This window comes from Patella vulgata, chromosome 4 (assembly GCF_932274485.2).
Source record: "Patella vulgata chromosome 4, xgPatVulg1.2, whole genome shotgun sequence".
Classification (NCBI taxonomy): domain Eukaryota; kingdom Metazoa; phylum Mollusca; class Gastropoda; family Patellidae; genus Patella; species Patella vulgata.
In genome coordinates, this window is record NC_065882.2 from 69,287,393 (window position 1) to 69,310,773 (window position 23,381).

The following is a 23,381-nucleotide window of genomic DNA, read 5'->3' on the forward strand; positions in this document are numbered from 1 at the left end:
AAAAGCTCTAAATTAGTATTGATTGTGTTATAGTGTGGGAATGTGTATGGCTGGGATACATACATGAATACTTAGTAACTTTTGTTATGTTCAATAATAATAATCAGTTTACGGTTCCATAATAATCAAATTAATGTTCAATATTAATTCACCAATTAATCAAATTAAGGTTCCATATTAATCAAATTTATATCAAAATAATAATTCAACAATTAATCAAGTTAATGTTCCATAATAATCAAATTCCTGTTCAATTATAAGTAATCAATTGATCAAATTAAGGTTCCATAATAATCATATTTATGTTCAATAATAATTAATAAAATTTATGTTCCACAATAATCAAATTAAGGTTTAATAATAATAATCAAATTAAGATTTAATATAATTAAATTAAAGATGGGTTATGTAAGAGCTAAATCAGACAATTGCAGGTCTTTCTTTTGGCTTCAAATGTTATATAAATTATTATTCATTATATTAACATGACAAGCTTATAATCAACTCTCTAGATCATCGGATGGCCAAGATTTAAATGGATTTAGAAATTCTTGAATTTAAAAATTTACCAATAAAATGGACAATCGAGGCTAAGTCTTGGTTGTCAAGTACTTTTGCTATGATAATGAACTATCTACACTAATATCTTCAAACTGTCATAACTTCACTCAGAATTAAGTAAACTCAATGAAATTTTCAATATATTCAGTTTTCATTATCTAAATCATACATAATGCATTTTTAAGGTTCCACAATAATCAAATTAAGGTACAATACTAATCAAATTAAAATTAGGTTCAAAACAAAAAAATCTACATTGAGCGAGGTAAGTAGTCACACTACCCCAAGTAACACTGTATAATCTATACCTCAAAATGTTACACATTAACAATCAATCTTCTTGAATAATAAAATTACATCTGAATTCATAGATTTGATTTCTGTGTATTTGCCATTTATTTGTGACCAAATTTGCTAAATACTTCTGACCATCTATCCTTTTTGAGAATGAAAATCAAACTTTACCTCATAATAGATTCACAGTCGTCTCGTTCTTCACTCTGTGGACTAGTTGACAAAAGATAAGAATTCTTCACAGTACCAATGTGGTTAGCAAATAATTCAGGCATAGGTGATGTCCTCACCATCTTTGATGTTTTCGACATATTGGAACCTTGCGTTAACTCCCAGTTTCTTTTAACATTGGTTATTGCCAGTCTTCTTTTTTCCTTTAATAAAATCAAATAGTTTAGCCCATTGGTATTACTGAGTGGAGAGAATTACCTGACTTTATTTGTTCTCCAAATAAAGAGTTAAAATGTTGAGGGAAAAAGTTGTATTTAATTGATAACTTATTAGGATTTGAATGAATCTACCTTCATGACAGCTAGTTTATTAGTCTCTCGTCTTTTTTCTGCTTCTTTTCTGGCCATTACTAGAGCTATTCTTCTCTCTTCTTCCTACAATAAACACATATACACTATACAACCTGTTATTGGATCATCAATTAGCTATGGTCTATACCCTAGTACTGCATTCTGGGCAGAGAGCTCCAATTATTAGATAGTCAATATGGACATATTAGAAGTTTCTGCCAGCAATGTCACCAAGCCTTGATATAAGCCACCTGTTCCAGATAATGTCTGGCACAAATCAAAACATTGTCAGGCATCGATACCTGTCGAATATAGATCTATTTGGAGTCTAGAACAGATTTGTCTCTTTTCAGTATATTTATTAATACCTTTGATACATGTCACATACTAGTGTCTGACATATTGTCACCCACAACTAAAATCAATATTTCTGTGCCTAAAAATGACTAAAGGTTTAAAGCTGCCTTGAATATTCACTGCTGCTAGTCTAATAAATTCCAAGCTTTAAAGATTCGGTTCCCTCGTACAAACTGGGTGATTTAATGATATATATGGACTAAAAACATATTCAAACTAATTAATTTGTCATAATTTTGCTTCAAATCCTTCTCAAACATTGTAATTGCGATGGAATGTTCTGCTATAAAAATTTGATCAAACCAGGTCATGTTTACGTCACGTGACTTTACCTCTCTTGGAAGTCAGAGGAGAAGTCATTGCATACATAAGACTATGTTGTCTTTAATTGCTTACTATTTATTACAAAATATCGAATCCTAATATCCACTACCCGCGTCTTTTTCCGTCATTTTTATCTCAGAAAGTGTTGTACGTCTAACTCTTCATAAAGTTTATCAACTTGTACATCAAGCGCTCAATGTTCGTGTGTGACCTTTGACATCACACGGGCAGAAATTCCTAATCATCGGGCTGTCGATATGGGGAACCCTTACATTTTTGTCCTGTATACGTTCCATGAGTGTTTTTCGGGGAATCCAGTATATTTTAGTAAGATTGGATATCTCTACTTTCCATATATACCAAAATTACCATTCGGATACTTTAACTATTCATGCTATCCGATGTTTTTTGTTTTTTCATAAACTGTTTGTGTTATTTGGAAACGACCCCTCTCATCACTGCTTTCTGATATAGGGTTAAATGAGCAATAATTTCCTGCAAATAAGGCTTGAAAATTATCAACAGATCTGAAGCTTTTAGTCTTTCTACCCCATACAACTGTTTTATTACTTTTAAATAGTCGTAAGCAGCACAGTTCAAATATTAGACGAATGCCATGGCCCATGAAGAGCTCCCAGTCGCGCACTTCGCCGATGATTAGAGCTGTAGCTATTCAGCGCGTTCACGCAAAGAGTTATATACTTACACTGATTTTCTTCATATCTAACTGTTTAAGTTGTTGCATATGTCGTAATATAATTTGTTTATAATACTGATCCTGACATAATGGATTACCATCAAGAGAGATTTCTGATAAACAATGGGAATCACCTAGACATGATATGTCTTCATAACTAAAACAAAACAACAAATATTTACTTTCAAACTAACATGTTTTATAGCCTAACAGCAGAGTTTTCACTTCAAAATACTGCTAGTCAGTCAATTTTTGGCATATTTTGCTAACCTCTGATTAGCAAGACATTTTTGTTTAGCATTAGGCATTCCCAAATTTTGTATATACATTTTTGTTGTTTTTTTACATACAAAAGCTATCAATTACCCTATGAATATTGTGTTTTAAAGTTAAATTCTTTGTTTGAAATTCTAATTGTTTGGAATCTAAATTGACTGACTTCAGTTCTTCAGACAATTTCAATCTTAAGACTGGCAAACATGAGCCCTGTCTAAAAGTACAAACTGCATAATTGGACAATATTTTATTAAAGTAGTCACTAAACAGCATTTGTATAGATGATCACCAACTCTCTTATAATACGCTCATAAATTAGTTTAAAAGGGCAATAGCTTTTACAATATTTTAGAGCCATTCATGTAAACTTAAATTAAATTTTGCACATCCACTTCCTGAATGTTTTTCTAAATTAACATCAAAAAAACAATTAATTGTTTAAATTGAAAAAAAGACATGGGACTTATCTTTATCATGACACTTCTCTTGTACTTATGAATATATCTTTTTGCAAACCATTTATGACCGCATTACAGGCCAATTTTCTGTGTCTAACATGCAAATACAATGATAAACATTGCATGTAAAATAAAGGTATCTATTTGTATGTTGCCATGTTCAGCTGAACACCCAGGTCTATGTAGATACCAGTTATATATATATAAGAAAGTAAGTATAAAATATACCTACCTATTTATTTCATTGATACTTAAAAACAACCTCTGTAGATTAGGCAAGTTATCTACATCTGCCTGTCAATCAAAAGTTTGATGTTTAAATAAATGAGTACAATAAAGACAATATTAAATACAATACTGGAACCATTGATAGCTTACGTCATGAATATCCTAATTTGTTATTAAAGACAGATCATACAGTTTCCTTCTTAAGTTAGAACATTTCTGCTAATCCTGTGTTGTAGTACACATAATCTTGACTATGGATTATAAAGGTAGATCTTTGATCTCTCTTGATCTATTATATGTTTATAGAAAAAATAACCAGACACATGAATTGTAAACCATGTCTTATAAATCATAGGTATGGTTTACACTAAAAGACATGTTGTTAAATGTATATCACAAATAGATGATCAGCTGAACTATCCACTCACATCTCCAAACCTGGTAATCCCCCCAAAATAGTTTGTAATCGTGATTTGTTAATAATAACCTGATCCAACAACCATAACCAAAATAATAAATGTTGAGTTTTGGTTTAGTTCATCGGTTCGCTTTGAATATGAAAGTACAGATAAGCACAAGTTCTTACCACAGATTGTATACGGTTTCTTCTAAGATTTAATTCTGCTAAGGCATCCATTCCTGTCAGATTATCTACATTAACGATGAGATTACCAGCTAGATTTAAAACTCTTAATTCTACCAGGTGATTTAAATTCTCTATTACACTGATCTACAATACATTCATTAATACTTATATAATACATGCACATTTATTTGAAAATATTAAACAAAATATTTAGTGAAAATATTAAACGAAACATTTAGTGAAAATATTAAACAAAATATTTAGTGAAAATATTAAACAAAATATTTAGTGAAAAATATTGAAGAAATATTTTGTGAAAATATTACATAACAATCTGATTAAAATACAGATCTATATTTCGTTTCGTTTTTTATACTTTCGTTGGCCTACACTACATGAAGATCTGACAAGTTGTACTCGATGGTCATGTCAGGGGTCGTACAAGCGGCTTTTGACCCTATGATGTCAGACATTGATTAATCAATCAGCATTGACGTTTCTAGTGGTTTACCCATAGTTCCATGCATGGCACGCCAAGAAGTCACCGTAACAGACTGTTTCATTGGCTTATCCCCCACTTCAACTAAAACACCGGTAATATAACAACTCTTCCAGATCCTAGTGTAGTAAAGACAAGTAAAACGACATTTTGAACTATACAAAACGAAACGAAATAGGATCTGTTTGATTACACAAAATTGTTAGTGAAAATATTGCACAAAATTTGCATTGAAAATACTGAATGCAATTTCAAGTGAAAATATTTCCCAATATTATCACCCAACAGATATAAAATAACAGGGAAACTTTTAATTGAAGAGCAAATATATGCTATGGTCCTACCTGATTCCCATGTAAGTCTAACACATCCAACTTCACCAAAGAATCTAGATTCTGGATTTTTCTAATTCTAAAAGCAAAATGATAATATATATTAGCCTGACCATCAATGTTAAATTCCACCTGCATGATTAATCCTTAAAAGTTAGATTGGTGAAACAAAAATTTGATTTATAATCAAAATACTCAAATTATGTCTATAACATGTGACAGAAATTATTTATTGGTATATCTATTTCTCTATAAATATCAATGATAAAATAAAATGATTTTAACCTGTTTAATTTAGAAATGGAGGAGAGAGAGAAAGAAATGGGGTTTAACGTCTACTCGACACAAACTAGGTCATTTCGGGACTAACATGTGGTTTAATTTTATTTACATAATTCGCTTGCGCGTAGGGGTCTTTAGCAGTGGGAGGAAACCGGACGACCCGGAGAAAACCCACGAGGTTGGACAGGCGACCCTACTCCTTGCCACGTACAACCGGGGATTGGAAACCACACCAGTCGACTCAATGACAGACTTTATGATACAGCGCGCGCACGCTAACCATTCAGCCATCCACCCCCCCTTAGAAATGGAGGAAACCTACCTATTTTTACCCAGCATGAGAACACGTAAAGATCTAAGACCACTAAGTCCTGAGATCTCTTCAATATGATTATCATACAGATCTAAAAATATGAGACGTTTTAACAAGCTAAGGTGCTGTATTTCAGAAATAAGATTATGTTGATAGTTCAACAGGCGTAACTGTTCTTCTCCTTCTAATATTGGGCACATTTTTAGTTTTCGTCTGAAATATAAAAACAGAAAGACATTCAAAATCTATCTAAAATGGTTGATGATTGCTAACTAGAATATCATGTAAGTTAAATCTAAAAAGGACTATCAGTCCAAACTGAAATGAAAAGAAATGAGGTTTAACGTCCTACGGTTCTGCTCCAATTGGCCTAATGAAGACGGGCATATGCAATACAGTCTGCTATGAGGGAAATTTTGCCCGGCCAGCCGGTGCTTACGGCCAATATGTATGCCAGACCTCAGTATTTCGTAACATCCGAATGACTAGACAGCTGTCTTTGTCAGGATATCTGAATGGGATTGTGAAACAGACATAGCCTATATAAAACCCCTCTCCATTTATGTTCAAACAGAACAAGATTTATCTTGTGTTATCTACACTCCAGGGGATCACGGTGGCTAAGTGGGTAAGACGCTGGCTCGCTAGCCTGGAGGTCCGGTGTTCGATCCCTGCATTGGTCGAGAAAGTTTCCCCTTGTCAGTGATGCAGGACAGAGGGCCTGATAAGCACAGCTGTCTAGTCGTTCGGATGGGACAAAAAACCAGGGTCCCGTGTACACATTGGCGTGCACGTAAAAGATCCCTTGGCAGTTGGAATTCGATATAAGAGTAGGCCGTAGCGCCGCTGGCCGGGCAAAATTTCCCTCATAGCACACAGTATGGCATATGCCCGTCTTCATTAGCCCAGTTTAGGAGCAGAACAGTAGGATGTTAAACCCCATTTCATTTCAGCTGCTTTACCTGTCCAAATTAAGTCTGTCAGGATTAGTAGTTCGTTCTTCAGGTGTTCTATATATAACAGGTATTCCTGGTGCTGACGGACTTTCAGCAAATATAACACGATCACCTGAAACAAAATCCATGAATTATTTATAACGTTTATAGATGATTAAATCAGAAGTGTTATAGCCCTTTCTGTTTGTGACAGTATTGAGATGTAATTTAAAAGGCCCTGTTGGAACCTTACTTGCTAATTACTCTGTGCCTGTGGTAAGGAAGAAGTATGTGCATGTACATGTGCATGCTAGGATTCAGTTTGATTTACTATGATTTATATTACAAACTTATAAAAGTTATGATTTATATTACAAACTTATAAAGGCTAGCAGGTAAGGTTTATATTACAAACTTATAAAAGCTATGATTTATATTACAAACTTAGAAAGGCTAGCAGGTAAGGTTTATATTACAAACTTATAAAAGCTATGATTTATATTACAAACTTATGAAAGCTATGATTTATATTACAAACTTATAAAAGCTAGCAGGTAAGGTAGTAATTATACTACACATACAAAACACAAAAGCTATCAAACACCAATTAGGCAAAAACAGATATCCAAGACACCTGAACATAATAGTAAGCGATGCTATGGCCTATTTTTTTTATTGAACTCCAACTGTCAAGGGTTCTTTGTGTATTGTACACAGGATCTTGTTTTTCGTCCCACCCTTTGTTCTACACCACTGACAAGGAGGAAACCATGCTGGAAAGTACAAATCAAACCTCCTTGATTGAACACATAGCTCCCGTTAAATCATACACAGATAAGACAATTCATTTGATTTTTATATGACTTTTAAATAAAAATACTTACCGGGAAGAAATGCTGGATGTCGTAATTTCGGTTGAAATGAGAGTTGTCTTGGTCTAATACCCCCATCTTCTTCATCACCGACTACATCTGCTGATCCTAGGTCAGGTGCACATGCTTGTATTGGTATAACTTGCCTTTTACCACCCCGAGAATGAATAGGAATCTTTTCTATAACAGAGAACAGAGCAAACTGATTTCTAAATACATAACATTTAAACTACCCAAAAAACTATATCTTGCAAAAAGCTATGAAGGAAAGTCTTTTTAATCCCTAACATCTATGGACCAGAAACGGTATCACTGTCTACTATCTTTGACATCATATAAAATATCAAAGTCATCCCATCAATGCACATTTCGAGTGAACTTTAAATGCCAGCACCATGGCCATAGGCTTTTTTTAAAGAGTGTCATCCCTAAGAAGAACAACAAGAGAAGTCGTGCTTGGGACCCATTTGCTGGTCCAAAATACTGTTTTGTGAGAGAAATGGGGTTTAACGTCCACTCGAGACATAACAGGTCATTTCGGGACTAACATATGGTTCAATATTATTTCATTAATTCGTTTGCGCATAGGAGTCTTTAGCAGTGGGAGGAAACCGGAGGACCCTGAGAAAACTCACAAGGTTGGACAGGCGACAATACTCCTTGTTACGTACAAGCCGGGAATCGAAACCATGTCACTTGACTCAATGACAAACCTTATGATGCAACGCTCACACGTTAACTATTCGGCCATCCAGCCCAGCTCTACTGTTTTGTAGTTCTGTAGAAACTGAACTAGCATTCTGAACTGCTAAGAAATGAAATAAAATTGTGTTTAATGTCCCACTGTTCTGCTTCGACTGGGCTAATGAAGATGGCCTACTCTTATATTGAATTTCAACTGCCAAGGGATCTTTTACATGCCTACCAATGTACGTACAGGACCTTTTTTTTTTTACCATCCAGGCGACTAGACAGCTGACAAGGGGAAACCATGTCGGAAAATCCAGATGAACTTTCTCAGCCAACTCCGGGAGAGACCCTGCTACCTCCAGTCTAGCGTTCCAGCAGTGTCTTACTCACTTAGCTACCGTAGCTCCTAAATGTGACATACCAAATTAGGTCTGTGAGCTTACAAGAGGGACAACAGCATTTATTGTAAATTGAATAGCTTTGTAATGAAGTAACTCCAGTTACTATATACATTTATTCAATTAAATCCATTCCCATATATTATATATTCCATTTAATTCAAATTGAGCACATTTGTTATGATAATTTTGTCAAAGTGACTCATGCACTATTTGTAACAGATTTTAAATCTATTAATACTAATACATGTATACAACATATGATTGCATTATTTAAAGGCACAAAGCCTCTCTGATTTATTTCAGAATAAAGTGCTTACCTTGATTGATCAAACAAATGATTTTGATAATAATTACCTTGACTGATCAAACAAATGATTTTGATAAAAATTACCTTGACTGATCAAACAAATGATTTTGATAATAATTAGCTAAGCTATTACAATTAAAGATGGGTTCCCAGAAAAGTATTTATCTATTGGTTATTTCCAATAAAAGTATGGTAATTTTGGTATATATGGAAAGTAGAGATATCCAATCTTACTAGAAAAATACTGGATTCCCCGAAAAACACACATGGAGCGTATACAGGACAAAAATGTAAGGGTTCCCCTAATCAACAGCCCGACGATTACGAATGTCTGCACGCGTGATGTCAAAGGTCACACGCGAACATTGAGCGCTTGATGTACAAGTTGATAAACTTTATGAAGAGTTAGACGTACAACACTTTCTGAAATAAAAATGCCGGAAAAAAACGCGGTAGTGGATAATCTGAGTATTTAATTAGGATTCGATATTTGTAATAAATAGTAAGCGATTAAAGACAACATCGCTTATGTATGCAATGAATTCTCCTCTGATTTCCAAGTGAAGTAAGTCACGTGGCGTAAACGTGACCTGGTTTGATCGAATTTTTATAGCAGGACATTCCTTCGCATTCGGCCATCCAACCCCCCAGGGAGTGTGTCTATTCTTCCCGTTAAATCATATCTATCCCAAGTACAGCAACATGACAACGCTTCATTTAATCTGGGGTCTTCCCTAAAACTTTTGACAGTGATTTAAGATATCAAAAACAGTGAAAGTATTGTTCGTCTCCAAGCAGTATTGTTTACATTGTATCCGTGTTGATAGCCTTGTTTGTCACGCAGTTAGTTTTTCTGCAATATTCTGCTATTCACTGGTTAATTGGGTATAATAAAATCGTGAGTAATGACGTAACATTATGTAAACATATTTGGTCCAATTTGGAGTTTTGTTTAAAGCGTAATGATATTGTTATAGCTATTGGCTGTTAATCGGACTATTAACCAGTCATAATTTGGAACAGAAATTTGCTTCTATTACAGCAGTCTTAAATTGTATTAGCTCTAATCAAAGGAAACACTCCGAGGAGTATGTGTTATCTCAGACTTCATCTACACACATAAAATATAGAAATAAACACATCAATTTTAATTTATTTCATATTTCCATTTTTCCACCAAATTAATTAGGCTGTGTCCTGTTAAAGACGCATTACATGTATGTGTAAGATTTAGATAAAGAGCTAACAGTTCTTGCTATAATAGTTTAAAAATAGATAATGAGAAATGAATATATTGAAAATTACTTTTTGAAGAAAGCAGTATTTGAATTTTTCACAATATAGTCTCGATTGTCAAACACCAATGTTATGATAATAAAGAAAGCCTTGATTATCCTTACGGTTCTGCACCAGCTGTGCTAATGATTTTGCAGAGACAGTGGTTCTACGACCTATTCTCTTAAGTTTGTTTTTTTTACATGCATACCAATGCATTCTGTTTTCATTCCATCTGAACGCCGTTCCTTGCCAGAACCTCAGTCTCGCATCACTGACAGGGTGAAACCATGTCGGAAAATACTGAGAAACTTTCCCAGTCAACACCAGGAGCAAACCCTGGTCTTCAAGTTAAGCGAGCCAGCATGTTACTCCCTGACCCATTTGTGGCTCCTATAAATATTTGACTGTATGTATATAATTTTTGTGACCAATTAAGGGATTGGAGATACTGGTGGTACCTACTCCCGTAAGTTCGATCTGTATTTTTTAAGTAAGAAATCTACTATCTGTATTGATCGTCACAAGTTTTCTATCACAATATTATAGTTAATTTACAAAATAAAAAGGTGAAACATGCAAACCTCCACTTAAAGGTGTTACAGGGTATCCCCAGATTGCATTTTCATTTGGTGATACCTTGAATATAAACATTTCCAGTAGTTGCTGCCACACAGAAATGAGCTCAATAATTACAAGGTCTAGCTGGACAGTGCTAAATTTAGAATTATAATTCTACCAAGGACAAATCATAAAAAATAATGTGAAAGCTGGAATAATATTCATTAAAACTATCAAAAAATCAGGCTAAAAATCAAAGTATGATAAAGCTGACCTATAACACTACTAATATAAATAAAGCAATAAAATTATTCCATAAATTTTCCATAAATTATTAAGATGAAAGTGAATGATTGATTATAGTACTCATTCTATTGAACAACAAACATATTTTTCTGTTGGCCTTAAATAAAGCCATTTATTTGTTATGTTTTATTATATAAATGTGGGCTAATGCTCAAAACCATGTTACTATACACTAGTAATGCATGTACTATTTATGTACTATAATAGGCTTATGAAATCTCAAATGTATTCTTGTATACACTTGCTTTTTTAGTAAAGATCTTTTCCATGTGACAACAATTTCACTCGTGACCATACATTTGTACATGTTAATAAAGATATTCTAGTGCAAGTAATAATTTAAATATAAAATATATTGTTTATAAACTATACTATTCAAAAAAAGTAGGGGATATTTGATTTTTAAGTGTTATTAAAGTCACCTAATGAAACTGACGAAGAAACAAATGACAAAATGAAATGAAGTTCACATTCATCGATTTATTCCAAATGATCGTTAGACTAAGTAAGGCACAGACTGACCATTATAAGGGTAAAATGATACCCGGGGTCAAACAGCAAAGTTACCACAGCATCACAACCAAGTCAGTAACGGGTAAATCCTCCTCTGTTTGCCAAACAAGCATTGATCCGACGTGGCATACTCCTAATGAGACGTCTAAGGTCATTTTGGTCCAGATTGTCCCATTCCTGTTGCAACGCAGCAGCAAGTTCTTGGACATTGGCAGGACGTTGTTGACGTTGACGTAACCTCTGTCCAAGCATGTCCCAGACATGCTCGATGGGGGAGAGGTCGGGACTCAGTGCTGGCCAAGGTAATGTGGTGATGTTCTGTTGTTGGAGGTAACCTGTAACGATCCTGGCCCTGTGACATCTTGCGTTGTCATCCTGGAAGATGAAACGGCGGCCATGACGTCGTGCGAACGGCACAACATGTTGTCCCGGTAGTACTGGCCTGTAACACGCCCTGCAACAACATGTAAAGCCGTTCTTCCAGCAACAGTGATGCCTCCCCACACCATAACAGAACCACCCCCAAATCGATCATGTCTGATGACGTTAACGTCTTGGAAGCGCTCGTTTCGACGACGCCACACCCTCCTACGTCTGTCCAAAAAATCAACAGTGAACCTTGACTCATCTGAAAACATCACATTGCTCCAGCGTCGATTATCCCAGTGTTGACGATCCCTACACCAACGACGTCTTGCCTGAATGTGATGATCTCTCAAACAAGGCATCACGCGAGGACGTCGGGCGCGAAGGTGACCCCTATGCAGTCGATTCCGAATCGTCTGGCCACTCACTCTCACACCAGTGTCTGTTTAAAGACGAGCGCTGATCTGATTTGCTGTGATGACACGATTTCTCAAGGCCAAGGTACGAATAAATCGATCCTGGGCTTGAGTTGTCGCCCTTGTTCGACCTGAGCGTGGTCTGTCCTGTACAGATTGTGTATCACGGTATCTGGACCATAGCCTGCTTATGACAGACTGAGAAACATTCATCGTCCGCGCCACAACCGCCTGTGTTGTGCCGATCTGTAGCATGCCAAGGGCACGTAACCTTTCATTTTGGGTAAGCCGACGTATATCAAAATTTGTTTTCTGGTCACTAAAACAATTAAACTGATGTTTCCACCCTGGAATTCAATGCCACAATGACTGTAACATTCAAAGTCAGAGTCGTGCAAATCTTGGGTTGGACCCCCATGATGATCCCAAGCATCACCTGCATTCCATGCGGTAGCTATTGGTGCGTTTGGGCGTCACATGTAACTGGAAATGTTTCTTCTGTTAGGTTCTATAGTGACTTTTTTCGTAGTCATTTGCATATTTTAGTATTATGCCCCCAAAATCAAATATCCCCTACTTTTTTTGAATAGTATATATATAATATACACAAAGCAAATAATTAAGCTCCCCTGTATATTTAAAGATACATTATGGGAGATTAGATAAAGGGCTGGCAGTTCTCACTCTAATAGTTAAAAAATAGATAATCTAATGGGAATTTGCTGAAAATTTCAGTCAAATTGATCCAATCTGAATCAAGAATTTAGTGATTGAATTTTTGGCCTAGCCTCGATCATCATTACTAAAGTTGCTACGATAAAAAGCATAGTCTCGATTATCCATTTCATGATTAAATCAATATGACAGTTGAGCAGCAAATCAGATCCTAATCCAGTAAATATCGCAGGCTAGCATTGACATCCAGAGTTGATTATGGTCTGGATAAGTTAATTAATGTCTAATTAATAATTTAGATAACATTTCAGGCCTAAAGAAAGACCCTGCAATAGGCAGATTTAGCTCTTGCATAATGTATGTTTAATAACAACTGGTTGTGGAGTGTTGACACCATCATTTCAAATAATTTCCCATCACTAAGCAAAATAACATTTCAGTTCAAACTAATTTAACACTTTAATTCAACATGATAAATGTTTAATAACAACTGGTTGTGGAGTGTTGACACCATCATTTCAAATAATTTCCCATCACTAAGCAAAATAACATTTCAGTTCAAACTAATTTAACACTTTAATTCAACATGATAAATAAAATCGGTGTAGCGCCATTAAACTACAGAAATTAATACCCATGTTAAATGAATATTTTTGATATGGCCTGATTATAATTAATCAAACAAACCACATCAAGTTTAAAATGTTCTTCAGAATTCTGGTCTGTTGGATTTATATATGACAAGAATATATATAACAAAATAAAAAAGCTGGCGGTAAGAATACTAAGATAGATTAAAAATATCGAGCTATATAAAAACATTGAAAGCAGACAACTTGTATATAAACCTACTCACGTTTAATTACTACAGTAGTTCCATTTAAAGAAAAAAGATAAATGAATCTAAATGTAAACAATTTGATATACTTTCTTAAATAAACAATTGGATGTATTTCTTTCATTTGATTCAATTCTTATTTTTCAACAGATAGGCTAGTTTTGTCATGAATGAAATACTACAAAAATGTCAATCATTCAAACAGTGCACTCCAAATTCTATTATTGTCTACTAATTCACATATCTTTCTTTACTCATCTCAAACAGTGAAATTTCAATGGCATTCTTCCTAATTACAAATAAATTGAACAATTTACTATACAACTCTACTGCGAATTTACATGTATCTAACTTTAAATATGCCATGTGATATCGGCCCCTAAAAACGGTGGTTATATGATCAGGGCCCTGTTTCACGAAATTTTAACTTAAGATAAAATCCAAATTTTAATAGATACTTCAATTTTGATTGGCTAAGCACTAAAATCAATCTAATATTATCCAATCAAATTACTAAAATTTGGATTTTATCTTAGTTAAAATTTCGTGAAACAGGCTCCTGGGGTTGTAAGTATGTATTTAATCACTGCTAACCAATATTAGTGTTAATTCTGGGGTGTAGGGTGTGTTCAACTAATCAAAGTCATGTCAAGAAATGTCCCACAAAAGTATTTGTGGTGGAATAAAAAAAACACCCAAAAATAGAAAGAGTAATCTCATTTAAATAGTCTCCCGCTTTCTATGATAGGTGGGTCATGTGTGATCACAAGAAATGTCCCACAAAAATATTTGTGGTGGAATAAAAAAAAAAAAAAAAAATAGAAAGTATAATCTCATTTAAATAGTCTCCCGCTTTCTATGATAGGTGGGTCATGTGCGATCACAAGACATGTCCCACAAAAATATTTGTGGGGAATAAAAAAAAAAATAAATAAATAGAAAATACAATCTCAATCTCATTATAGTATCTAAGTTAGCCGGGAGGTTGGGTGGCTGAATGGTTTAACGTGTGCGCATTAGATCATAAGATCTGTCATTGAGTCAAGTGGCATAGTTTTTATTACCCGTTTGTATGTGACAAGGAGTAGGGTTGCCTGTCCAACCTCATGGGTTTTCTCCGGGTCCTCCGGTGTCCTACAACAGCTCAAGACCCTTACACGCAATAATACGTAAACTCAATGGTCGAAATTAGGATTTTTCTACGTAAGCCATAGTCTTCAATGATAAGGACAATATATCTTTAGTAATGAACCTTTGTTAGCATGTGTATGAAATACTAAATTATAATGCATGTCGTGTGTCATCGTTAATTTGGCACCAGAGATTGTGTTGACAAAATATATATTATTAATGACTGTTTATCGGGATATTCAACATTCTGTAAGAGGATTATTCAATGTGACAATGACTGTTAAATTTACCTAACAAATGACAACATAGAGTTATATTCAAAGTTATATTTTAAGCATTTTCAATGAGATTTGGAAAAATTTCGAATATTTAAGCATTTTAAAGACCTAGGAAATATCTTTTTCAATTCAACGATATTCAAGGGCCACAGGAAACTTTGTTTAAAAGCAGTACATTAACAGACATACAATTTGCCTCAATAGTTTACAATTGTTGTGGCATACTGAATAGTTAGGGAAAATCTGTATATGAACAAATCTATTAATTTAAACTGAAAAGCTTAGGTATCAGCTGACTTCATTATCTGCTACAGTGATGATTAAATCCAGAAAAATATCTTGAAGAAACATACAAGAATTATGATTGTGATAAGAAATTCCTGTTTCCAACCCATCCAGAAATTTGAAGTGAGAATGATGTGACTACATGTACTTCCCGCGATAACTTTTATAAGTATCTTTTTGTCTATTGCTGCTATCCATGTGTACTGTAATTCAAGGAGTATTTGTGTAATGAAAGTGTAACATATATAAATCAGGAGGTATGCTGCTTGATAAAATGTGATAATCCACCCACATTTTTAATTAATATGAGATTTTTTTTTTAACAAACTAACAATAATTTACAGATGTTCATCAAGCACAAGGATAATATCATAAACTAACTAATAAAGTCAGACAGTAGGATTAAGATTTAATGCCATAAACTTTTGCTAAAATCAGTGATTTTACGTGCATGTAATTGTAATGCTAGCACCCAAGAATTTATTTCCAGTACTGACTTTGGTATTTGTGAATGCCTGCTAAAAAATATAGATGGTTGACTAAAAAAGAACTGTTGTTGAATATTTAGTGTTCATCGTGAGGTTTGACTTCTCCTTTGGCAAAGTATGCATTAGTTCAGACTTTTGTTAAAAACTTAGCTTGTGTGAAATAGGCCTTTCTTTAGCTTATTCATATAAATAGATGACAGAAGTATTTATAAGTTCTAGAGGTGTTAAGTCCAATAAACTTGGCAAAACTGTCACACAGTGAAAACCACAAGTTAACTGACCTCTCTCACTGGAGTGTACACTCTCTCATACATACAACCTTACATTAAAGGGACAACACATATAGTATCATCATTACTATATGACATCCCCCTCGCTTAAAGCAAAGGCCTGCAAAATGTGGTGCAATACAACTATATTTTAAAAGAAAGCAAACTAAAATAACAAACATTTATACATGGAACTATAATACATGAATACAATTTGAATTGTTTGCATGGGTAGAGCAACAGGACCCCTGTTCCCAAAACTAATTTTTGTCCGTAAAAAGAAATTATTTTCGAGCCAAAATCAGTAATTAATGGGCATCAACACAATTTTCAAGAATTTACATTGACCAATATTGAGATAGATAGTTCAAAACTATGAACAACACTGTACACCTCTGTCTGTAATCTACAACAGTCTTGTGTGATTCTACATCACTAGCAAGTATATAATGTGATATTTACCTGCAAAATTATTGAGTGTGAAGTCTGCTGGTTGATTATATCTCCTCATATTGTATTCATTAGAATGTGTCTGTCTTAATACAACTTGTGGATGTTCCGATCCTAATACAATGTCTTGCTACAAAATAATAATATTTATGATTAAAGGGCCATTAGGTAAGATTAACTTTAGATAAAGAGCTGACAGTTCTCGCTGTAATAGTTAAAAAATAGTTAAACATGCATTATGCAAGAGCTAAATCTGCCTATCGCAGGTCTTTCTTTAGGCCTGAAATCTTAACTAAATTTTTAATTAGACATTAATTAACTTATCCAGACCATAATCAACTCTCGATGTCAAGGCTAGCCTTCGATATCGACTGGATTAGAATCCTATATGCTGCAAACGCTCATTGATAATTAAATCAAAACAGTGGATAATCGAGACTATGCTTTTTAACATACTAACTTTAGTAATGATGAACGAGGCTAGGCGGAAATTTACAAAGCTGATATCTCGGTTCATAGCGGACCAATTTGACTGAAATTTTCAACAAATTACCTTTTCATTATCTAGTTTTTAACTATTATAGCGAGAACTGTCAGCTCTTTAATCTCCCATAATGTATCTTTAATGAAAACAAAATATGATGAAAATTTCAGTCAAATTGCTTCGCTCTGAACAAAGATATTAGCCATTGAATAGTTGAAAAATAGTTAATGAAAACAAAATATGATGAAAATTTCAGTCAAATTGCTTTGCTCTGAACAAAGATATTAGCCATTGAATTTTAGGCTGGTCTTGGTCGTCATTACTGACTTTAGGATGATAACAAACAAAGTCTTGATTATTCATTTTATGTTAAATTATCCATCACAAAATGTATTTAAATCTAGTAAATATTGCAGGCTAAAAACTCTTGAATAATGCATGTTTAAACAAGAGGTCTAAAAGAGCTGTAACTGACCATCAGTTAAGAATACGAGCCACTGGAACATTGTTTGAACAAATCTGAATAAGCATCACCCAAGCAACATATATCTGCCATCACACAGGATAGAAAAAAAGAAGTCGAAAACATCTAATAAAAATATGTTCATTCAATGTGTCAAACTCAATTCCTTTGGAACCAAGTAACTTTATTTGATCAAATAAGACAAGTATATAATTCTACATGGTTTGTTTAGACGAAGTTGAGAATACAGATCAACATCTACAAACACTGTTTGAAATCCATCAAGCAGTTTAAGTAAAGTCAGAAGTACACATTTTTGCCAAACCCATTTGACCAAACCTTAATTACAGTAACAACTGCAACCAAAGCAATATTCATACCAAAGATCAGAGAGCTTTCAGAGAAGAAGACAACAATGTTTAAATTGATTCTGTGGAGCCCACCCAGTCCTTTCATTTTAACAAACTTTAATCTTTATTATCTAAGGATGGTTCCTCCAAATGTTAAAGAGGATTTTTGAAGATTACCTACATTTCCTCGCTAAGGCAGCTCTACCCAATCCCTAAAATAGCAAGCATCTTCAATTGAATAAATTTGAGTAAACAGCACCATGGCAATATACCTATTGAACAGAATTTTGTTGCAATTCATCAAGCATTTTAAAATGACTTAATATTTAGGGTTCTACATCACCAGGGCCCTGTTTCTTGAAATCTTAACTAAAGATAAATTTCAAATTTTAGTAGATACTTCAATTTTGATTGGCTAAGCACTAAAATCAGTCTAATATTATCCAATCAAATTACTAAAATTTGGATTTTATCTTAGTTAAAGTTTCGTGAAACAGACCCCTGGACTACAGACAAGCCACTTGAAATGATTTGTTAATATAACCAATCAGAAGACAGACAGGAGAGAATCTTAAATCTTACCACATACACAATAAAATCAATCAGAGCTGCAGGACTGCAAGTTGGGGGGAGAAACTTACTCAAAAAGTTTGATCATCATCTTGTTTAGACATAATTTAGAGCAAAATTTTATTTATATACTATTACTAGCTGTACCGCGGAGATTCAAATTTTAGCTCCGATTATATTTTAAAGAAATCGCATGTTAAGTACAATATTGTAAACTTGAATCTCTTAATAGGCATATTGGTCAAAAATGTTCCAATTCTGGTCAATATTCCTTTGATCTACATATATGCTGCTCCCTACATAGCCTCTATCATCCAGAAAAATATTCTACAATAATAATAGGTCATCGGCTAGATTATCCGGTCTTTTATATTATCATAGACAAAGTCTAAGGGAGGTAATTAGTCCTAAAACAAGACATTGATGCCCATAAATTTAAATTTAAGAATGCAATTTCAAAAAATCCATTTGATTGCATTGCCAGTTCAATATCCAACACTCTTAATTTTTTTATTGTAAAATTTCTCTCTTCATGGGTCATATATATGTTTTTTAAATTAATCCTAATTCGTCGTCATGTTTCATGTTTGTCTATATTAATCATAATTAATGCAAGAATTATGGGATTTATTGTGGGAAGAGGCACAACTCTTACTTGACTTGGTCAAAGATAATGGCTAATTAACCACATTAAAAACCAAACCGGTTAAGCATGGGCAATGAACTTTTCGTCAAATATTGGCAACTGTCCCAGACCCTTCATACATTGAAGACTTGGAGGTTCTGGGTGACCGGGACTACATCCTACAATGTATGTAAAAAAAAACTTACTGTCATCTTCATGTTTCAAAAAATCTAATTGAATACAAGATGAAATATTATCTAGCATTTATATTTTGATTTTGTTGTCTAAATTAAATTTTAACCTGTAAGAAATTTTATATTTTCCGAAATTAAAAATCATGCACAGTTACTGTAGGAGTGAATGTCTTTTAAATTTCCTTCTCACCTCTCTATGTAATGATGTTAGTTTACTACGTGGTTTGTTGTAATTAAACATTATTCAAATGTTTATTCATGTCTTCTTCTTCTTCTTCTAAACATCAGATTTCTATATTATCCTGAATAAACCAATCTTTTCCATACATCTTCTTTTAAGGAAAAGTTTCTGTAGAAAGAAAACAGATTAGCTAAATTACTATTAAACTCCAAAGTACTTACTATGGGAAAGCAATCTTTATAATTTTGTTATATTATTCGTAAAATGTAGACATGTTAAAATGGCTTAAAGTTACAATTTCATATTTTCTAAGAAAGTCAAAACATAATTATTTCTATGTCTTTTGCTCAATAGGTTGTCAACTCACTATTATACGATCATAGGTGTCATTCTCACACTTAAAACTCATTTACACCGGAAATAATAACACAATTACCACCCAATTACCTGCCTTGTTTTCTATTCTCCACCATAGAGTAGCTTTTTTCAAACGTTTGAATGATATCTTTGCCAATTTCTCAACTGGCAATAGTGAATTATAGGAGTAATAGGATTATTCTTTAACAAGGTAGGACTGTTTATAGATACCATCTATTTTAAGGCTTTATTTTAATAAATTTTAAAAATATAACTTAAAAATATGAAATTGCAACTTTAAGCAGAGCAGTTTGTGGTTTACAAATAGGCCCAATACACATCAACTGTTCAAGCACTGACCCACCCAATGATACAGCTGAATAAATACAATATTTTTCACCTATCTAATCTCTTTATGTTTCGCACAAAGGAATCATTTCTTGCAACATCTAACACTAATTTATAATAAGTCAACACTATTTTCACACAGAAATTTGTGATTAAAAAAACATGAGGTCTGCACATGTTCAAGTCTCTTAATGGCTGATCAGTTCAAACACATTTTGTGTATGTTTTTAATCGCAAAATTCTACTTGAAAATATAGTTGAATTATTATAAATTTGTGTTAGATGTGGCGAAAAATGATTCCTTTTGAGGAAAAATAAAGAATCACGTTGAAAAAGAGAAGACAAGGATTAAAAAATAGCCTTAGATTAGGACGCATAGGAACGGTCAGCAGACAGCATCCTATCAGATATCGCTCCTAAAGAAACTATTACCCCCCCCCCCCTAATGAAAACTGGTATATGCAATGCAGTGTGATATGAGGGAAAATTTGCCCAGACAGCAGCGCTAAATACGGCCTACTCTTGTATTGAATTCCAACTGCCAAGGGATCTTTCACGTGCACGCTAATGTGTACACAGGACTTTGTTTTTTCATCCCAAGCGAACGATAAGATATCACTATAAAGCACATTGATTTCTCTTTCCAAATATTTAAATAATTTTCTGGCACATTTATATTTACATAGTTTGAAAAAATGAAATGGAGTTTAATGTCCTACTGTTCTGGTCCGACCGGGCTAATGAAGACAGGCATACGATATATAGTGTACTATGACTATGAAAGATATTTTCCTCGGGCAGTGGCACTATCACCTACTCTTATATCAAATTCCAACTGCCAAGTGATCTTTTACGGGACTTTGTGGTTTTTTTATCGCATCCGAAGTACTAGACAGCTGTCCTTGTCAGGCCCCCCTTCCTGCACCACTGACAAGGTGAAACCACGTCGGAAAATCACGATGAAATTTCTCGGCCAATGCAGGGATCGAACACGCAACCTTCAGGCTAGCGAGCTAGTGTCTTACCTACTTAGCCAAAGCAAAGTTGAAGTAAGGTCGTAGCGATAGAGTGGTATATGAAGTAAAAGTGTGGGGCTTATTGAAGGTTCAGATTAGCCATACCAACCGTGCACATGATTTCACAGAAGTCATAGTCATCCAGCGAATTCCTTACTGATTGCATGCTAGCGTGATTCACCCTTACTGCATGGTGACTGATTGTATGCCAGCTTGATCTCTGCCCCTTCTACTGACCTTGACCTTGTAGATTGATTGCGTACATTATTGATATCTGTTTTAGTAAAGACTTTTCTCTGTATGTAAATGAGATTCGTCATAGATCCCATTTAAGGTATATGTTCTAATATTAAAGGGGGTTGGATGAAATAATATGACTATAAATGTCGATATTATAGCAATGTATGAATGCAAGTATACAATTACTAAGGTCTTGTTTATACGGAGTTTCAGCTATTATTATCCCAAATACATTATGCAATTACTGTCGTGAATAGAGTATGCATAAACTAACATGTTTGTTGTTGAAAAGACGACTATCCGTTCGACCTAACCGTGGCCGGTTCATTTCAAAATGGATTAAGAACCCTGGTTGGATCGCCGAATGGTTAGTGCATGCACGTTTTATCACCAGGTCTGTCATTGAGTCAACTGGCATGGTTTTGATTCTCCCGTTGTAGGTGACAAGGAGTAGCATCGCTTGTCCAACCTCGTCGGTTTTCTCCAGGTCCTCTGGTTTCCTCCCACTGCTAAAGACCCCTACGCGCAAGAGAATTATTGAAATAAAATTGAACCATATGTTAGTCCCGAAATGACCTGGTTTGTGTTGAGCGGACATTAAACCCCATCTATTTATACTGTATTTGTATTATCATTGAAAAGTGTATACTGTATTTTAACAGTCGGTCAGTGATGTCCAGAGTAGTATTGTGGAGCAATGGAAATTGCAAATTGTAAAACTAAAATACATATTTTGAACTGCTGACAAATATGCAGTTTGTATAGTGGACATTGAAATAATAATATGGTATTGATAGGACAGGTATTTAGGGAAATTTTTTGTAATGTTTACTCAAATTCTCAATAACGATAAATAATAATGATTGCTTTGGTGACATCGGCGTACTCATTCTCTATTTGAAATGCTCAACTGTATTGGTCTATCATACCTACGGTTACGGACATGAATGGTCTTCGTACAATATCTAACGACTGAACTCCTGTTCGTACGCCGGGTAGAAAATAAACATAAAAGATGAATTTCTGTATTTACTTTTCAGCCATCTTGAAACTAAAGACGCGCAGTAAATAACCGTTCGGCAAACTCCGGTACATACAATCGATCAAACGGCGGAATCATTAATGGAAAATTGAAGACGATCAACAGGGTCACGCGAAACAGTTTAGCTGCCTGGTTCAAGTGGGCATACATTTTGACTACAGTGGCAATACCCTGCACTAGTTTTTTTTTTCTTTTTCTTTTATTACACTATAAAAGTATCTATATATAAAGGCTGAAATGGTATATTCTCAGTTCTATATAGATGAAGGAAAATAAGGTTTCATGAAGTTCTATAAAGATTCGAATTGTTTCTAAGGTTCTTTAAATAATAATTGCATGACAAAACCAATTCAAATAATGTTAAAATGGCAAACATCATAAAAGCGCTGAAACATCGAATTAGCATAAGGGAAAGGTATGTGTATAAGCTACATACTACGTTTCATAAAGATATTTTGAATGTAAATATGCATACTGACTGACAGAATGAACTTAAAACAAAGGGAAGTCCACCCGACGAAACCGAAAATCTTGGGTCAGAAAATTTAACCTTTGCCCGGTTGTCTCCACTTGAAGCGACCGAAAGTCTGACCAACGTACTTGGCGACCTTTCTTGTCAAATGTGTATGTATAAGGGGTTTGGCATTAAGGGACTTTGTAAAGTAATGGTTCATTCAAAAAATAGGTTAAATTCTGACCTATGAATTATTCTAACCCGAACGTGTCC

The 23,381-nt window shown here is 34.2% G+C and overlaps 1 protein-coding gene across 1 annotated transcript; it reads right to left on the reverse strand.

Annotated features, from left to right (window-relative positions):
• Positions 1-1,355: 1,355 nt before the first annotated feature.
• On the reverse strand, positions 1,356-22,669 carry LOC126818040 (leucine-rich repeat-containing protein 49). Its single transcript, XM_050545216.2, has 11 exons — positions 22,542-22,669; positions 19,661-19,819; positions 16,797-16,914; positions 7,548-7,715; positions 6,691-6,796; positions 5,738-5,941; positions 5,146-5,212; positions 4,303-4,446; positions 3,721-3,782; positions 2,764-2,911; positions 1,356-1,460 (listed from the first exon to the last, which is right to left on the reverse strand). The coding sequence occupies exons 2-11, from the start codon at positions 19,709-19,711 to the stop codon at positions 1,356-1,358; spliced, it is 1,173 nt and encodes a 390-aa protein (XP_050401173.1). The 5' UTR covers positions 19,712-19,819; positions 22,542-22,669.
• Between the last annotated feature and the right edge of the window lie 712 nt (positions 22,670-23,381).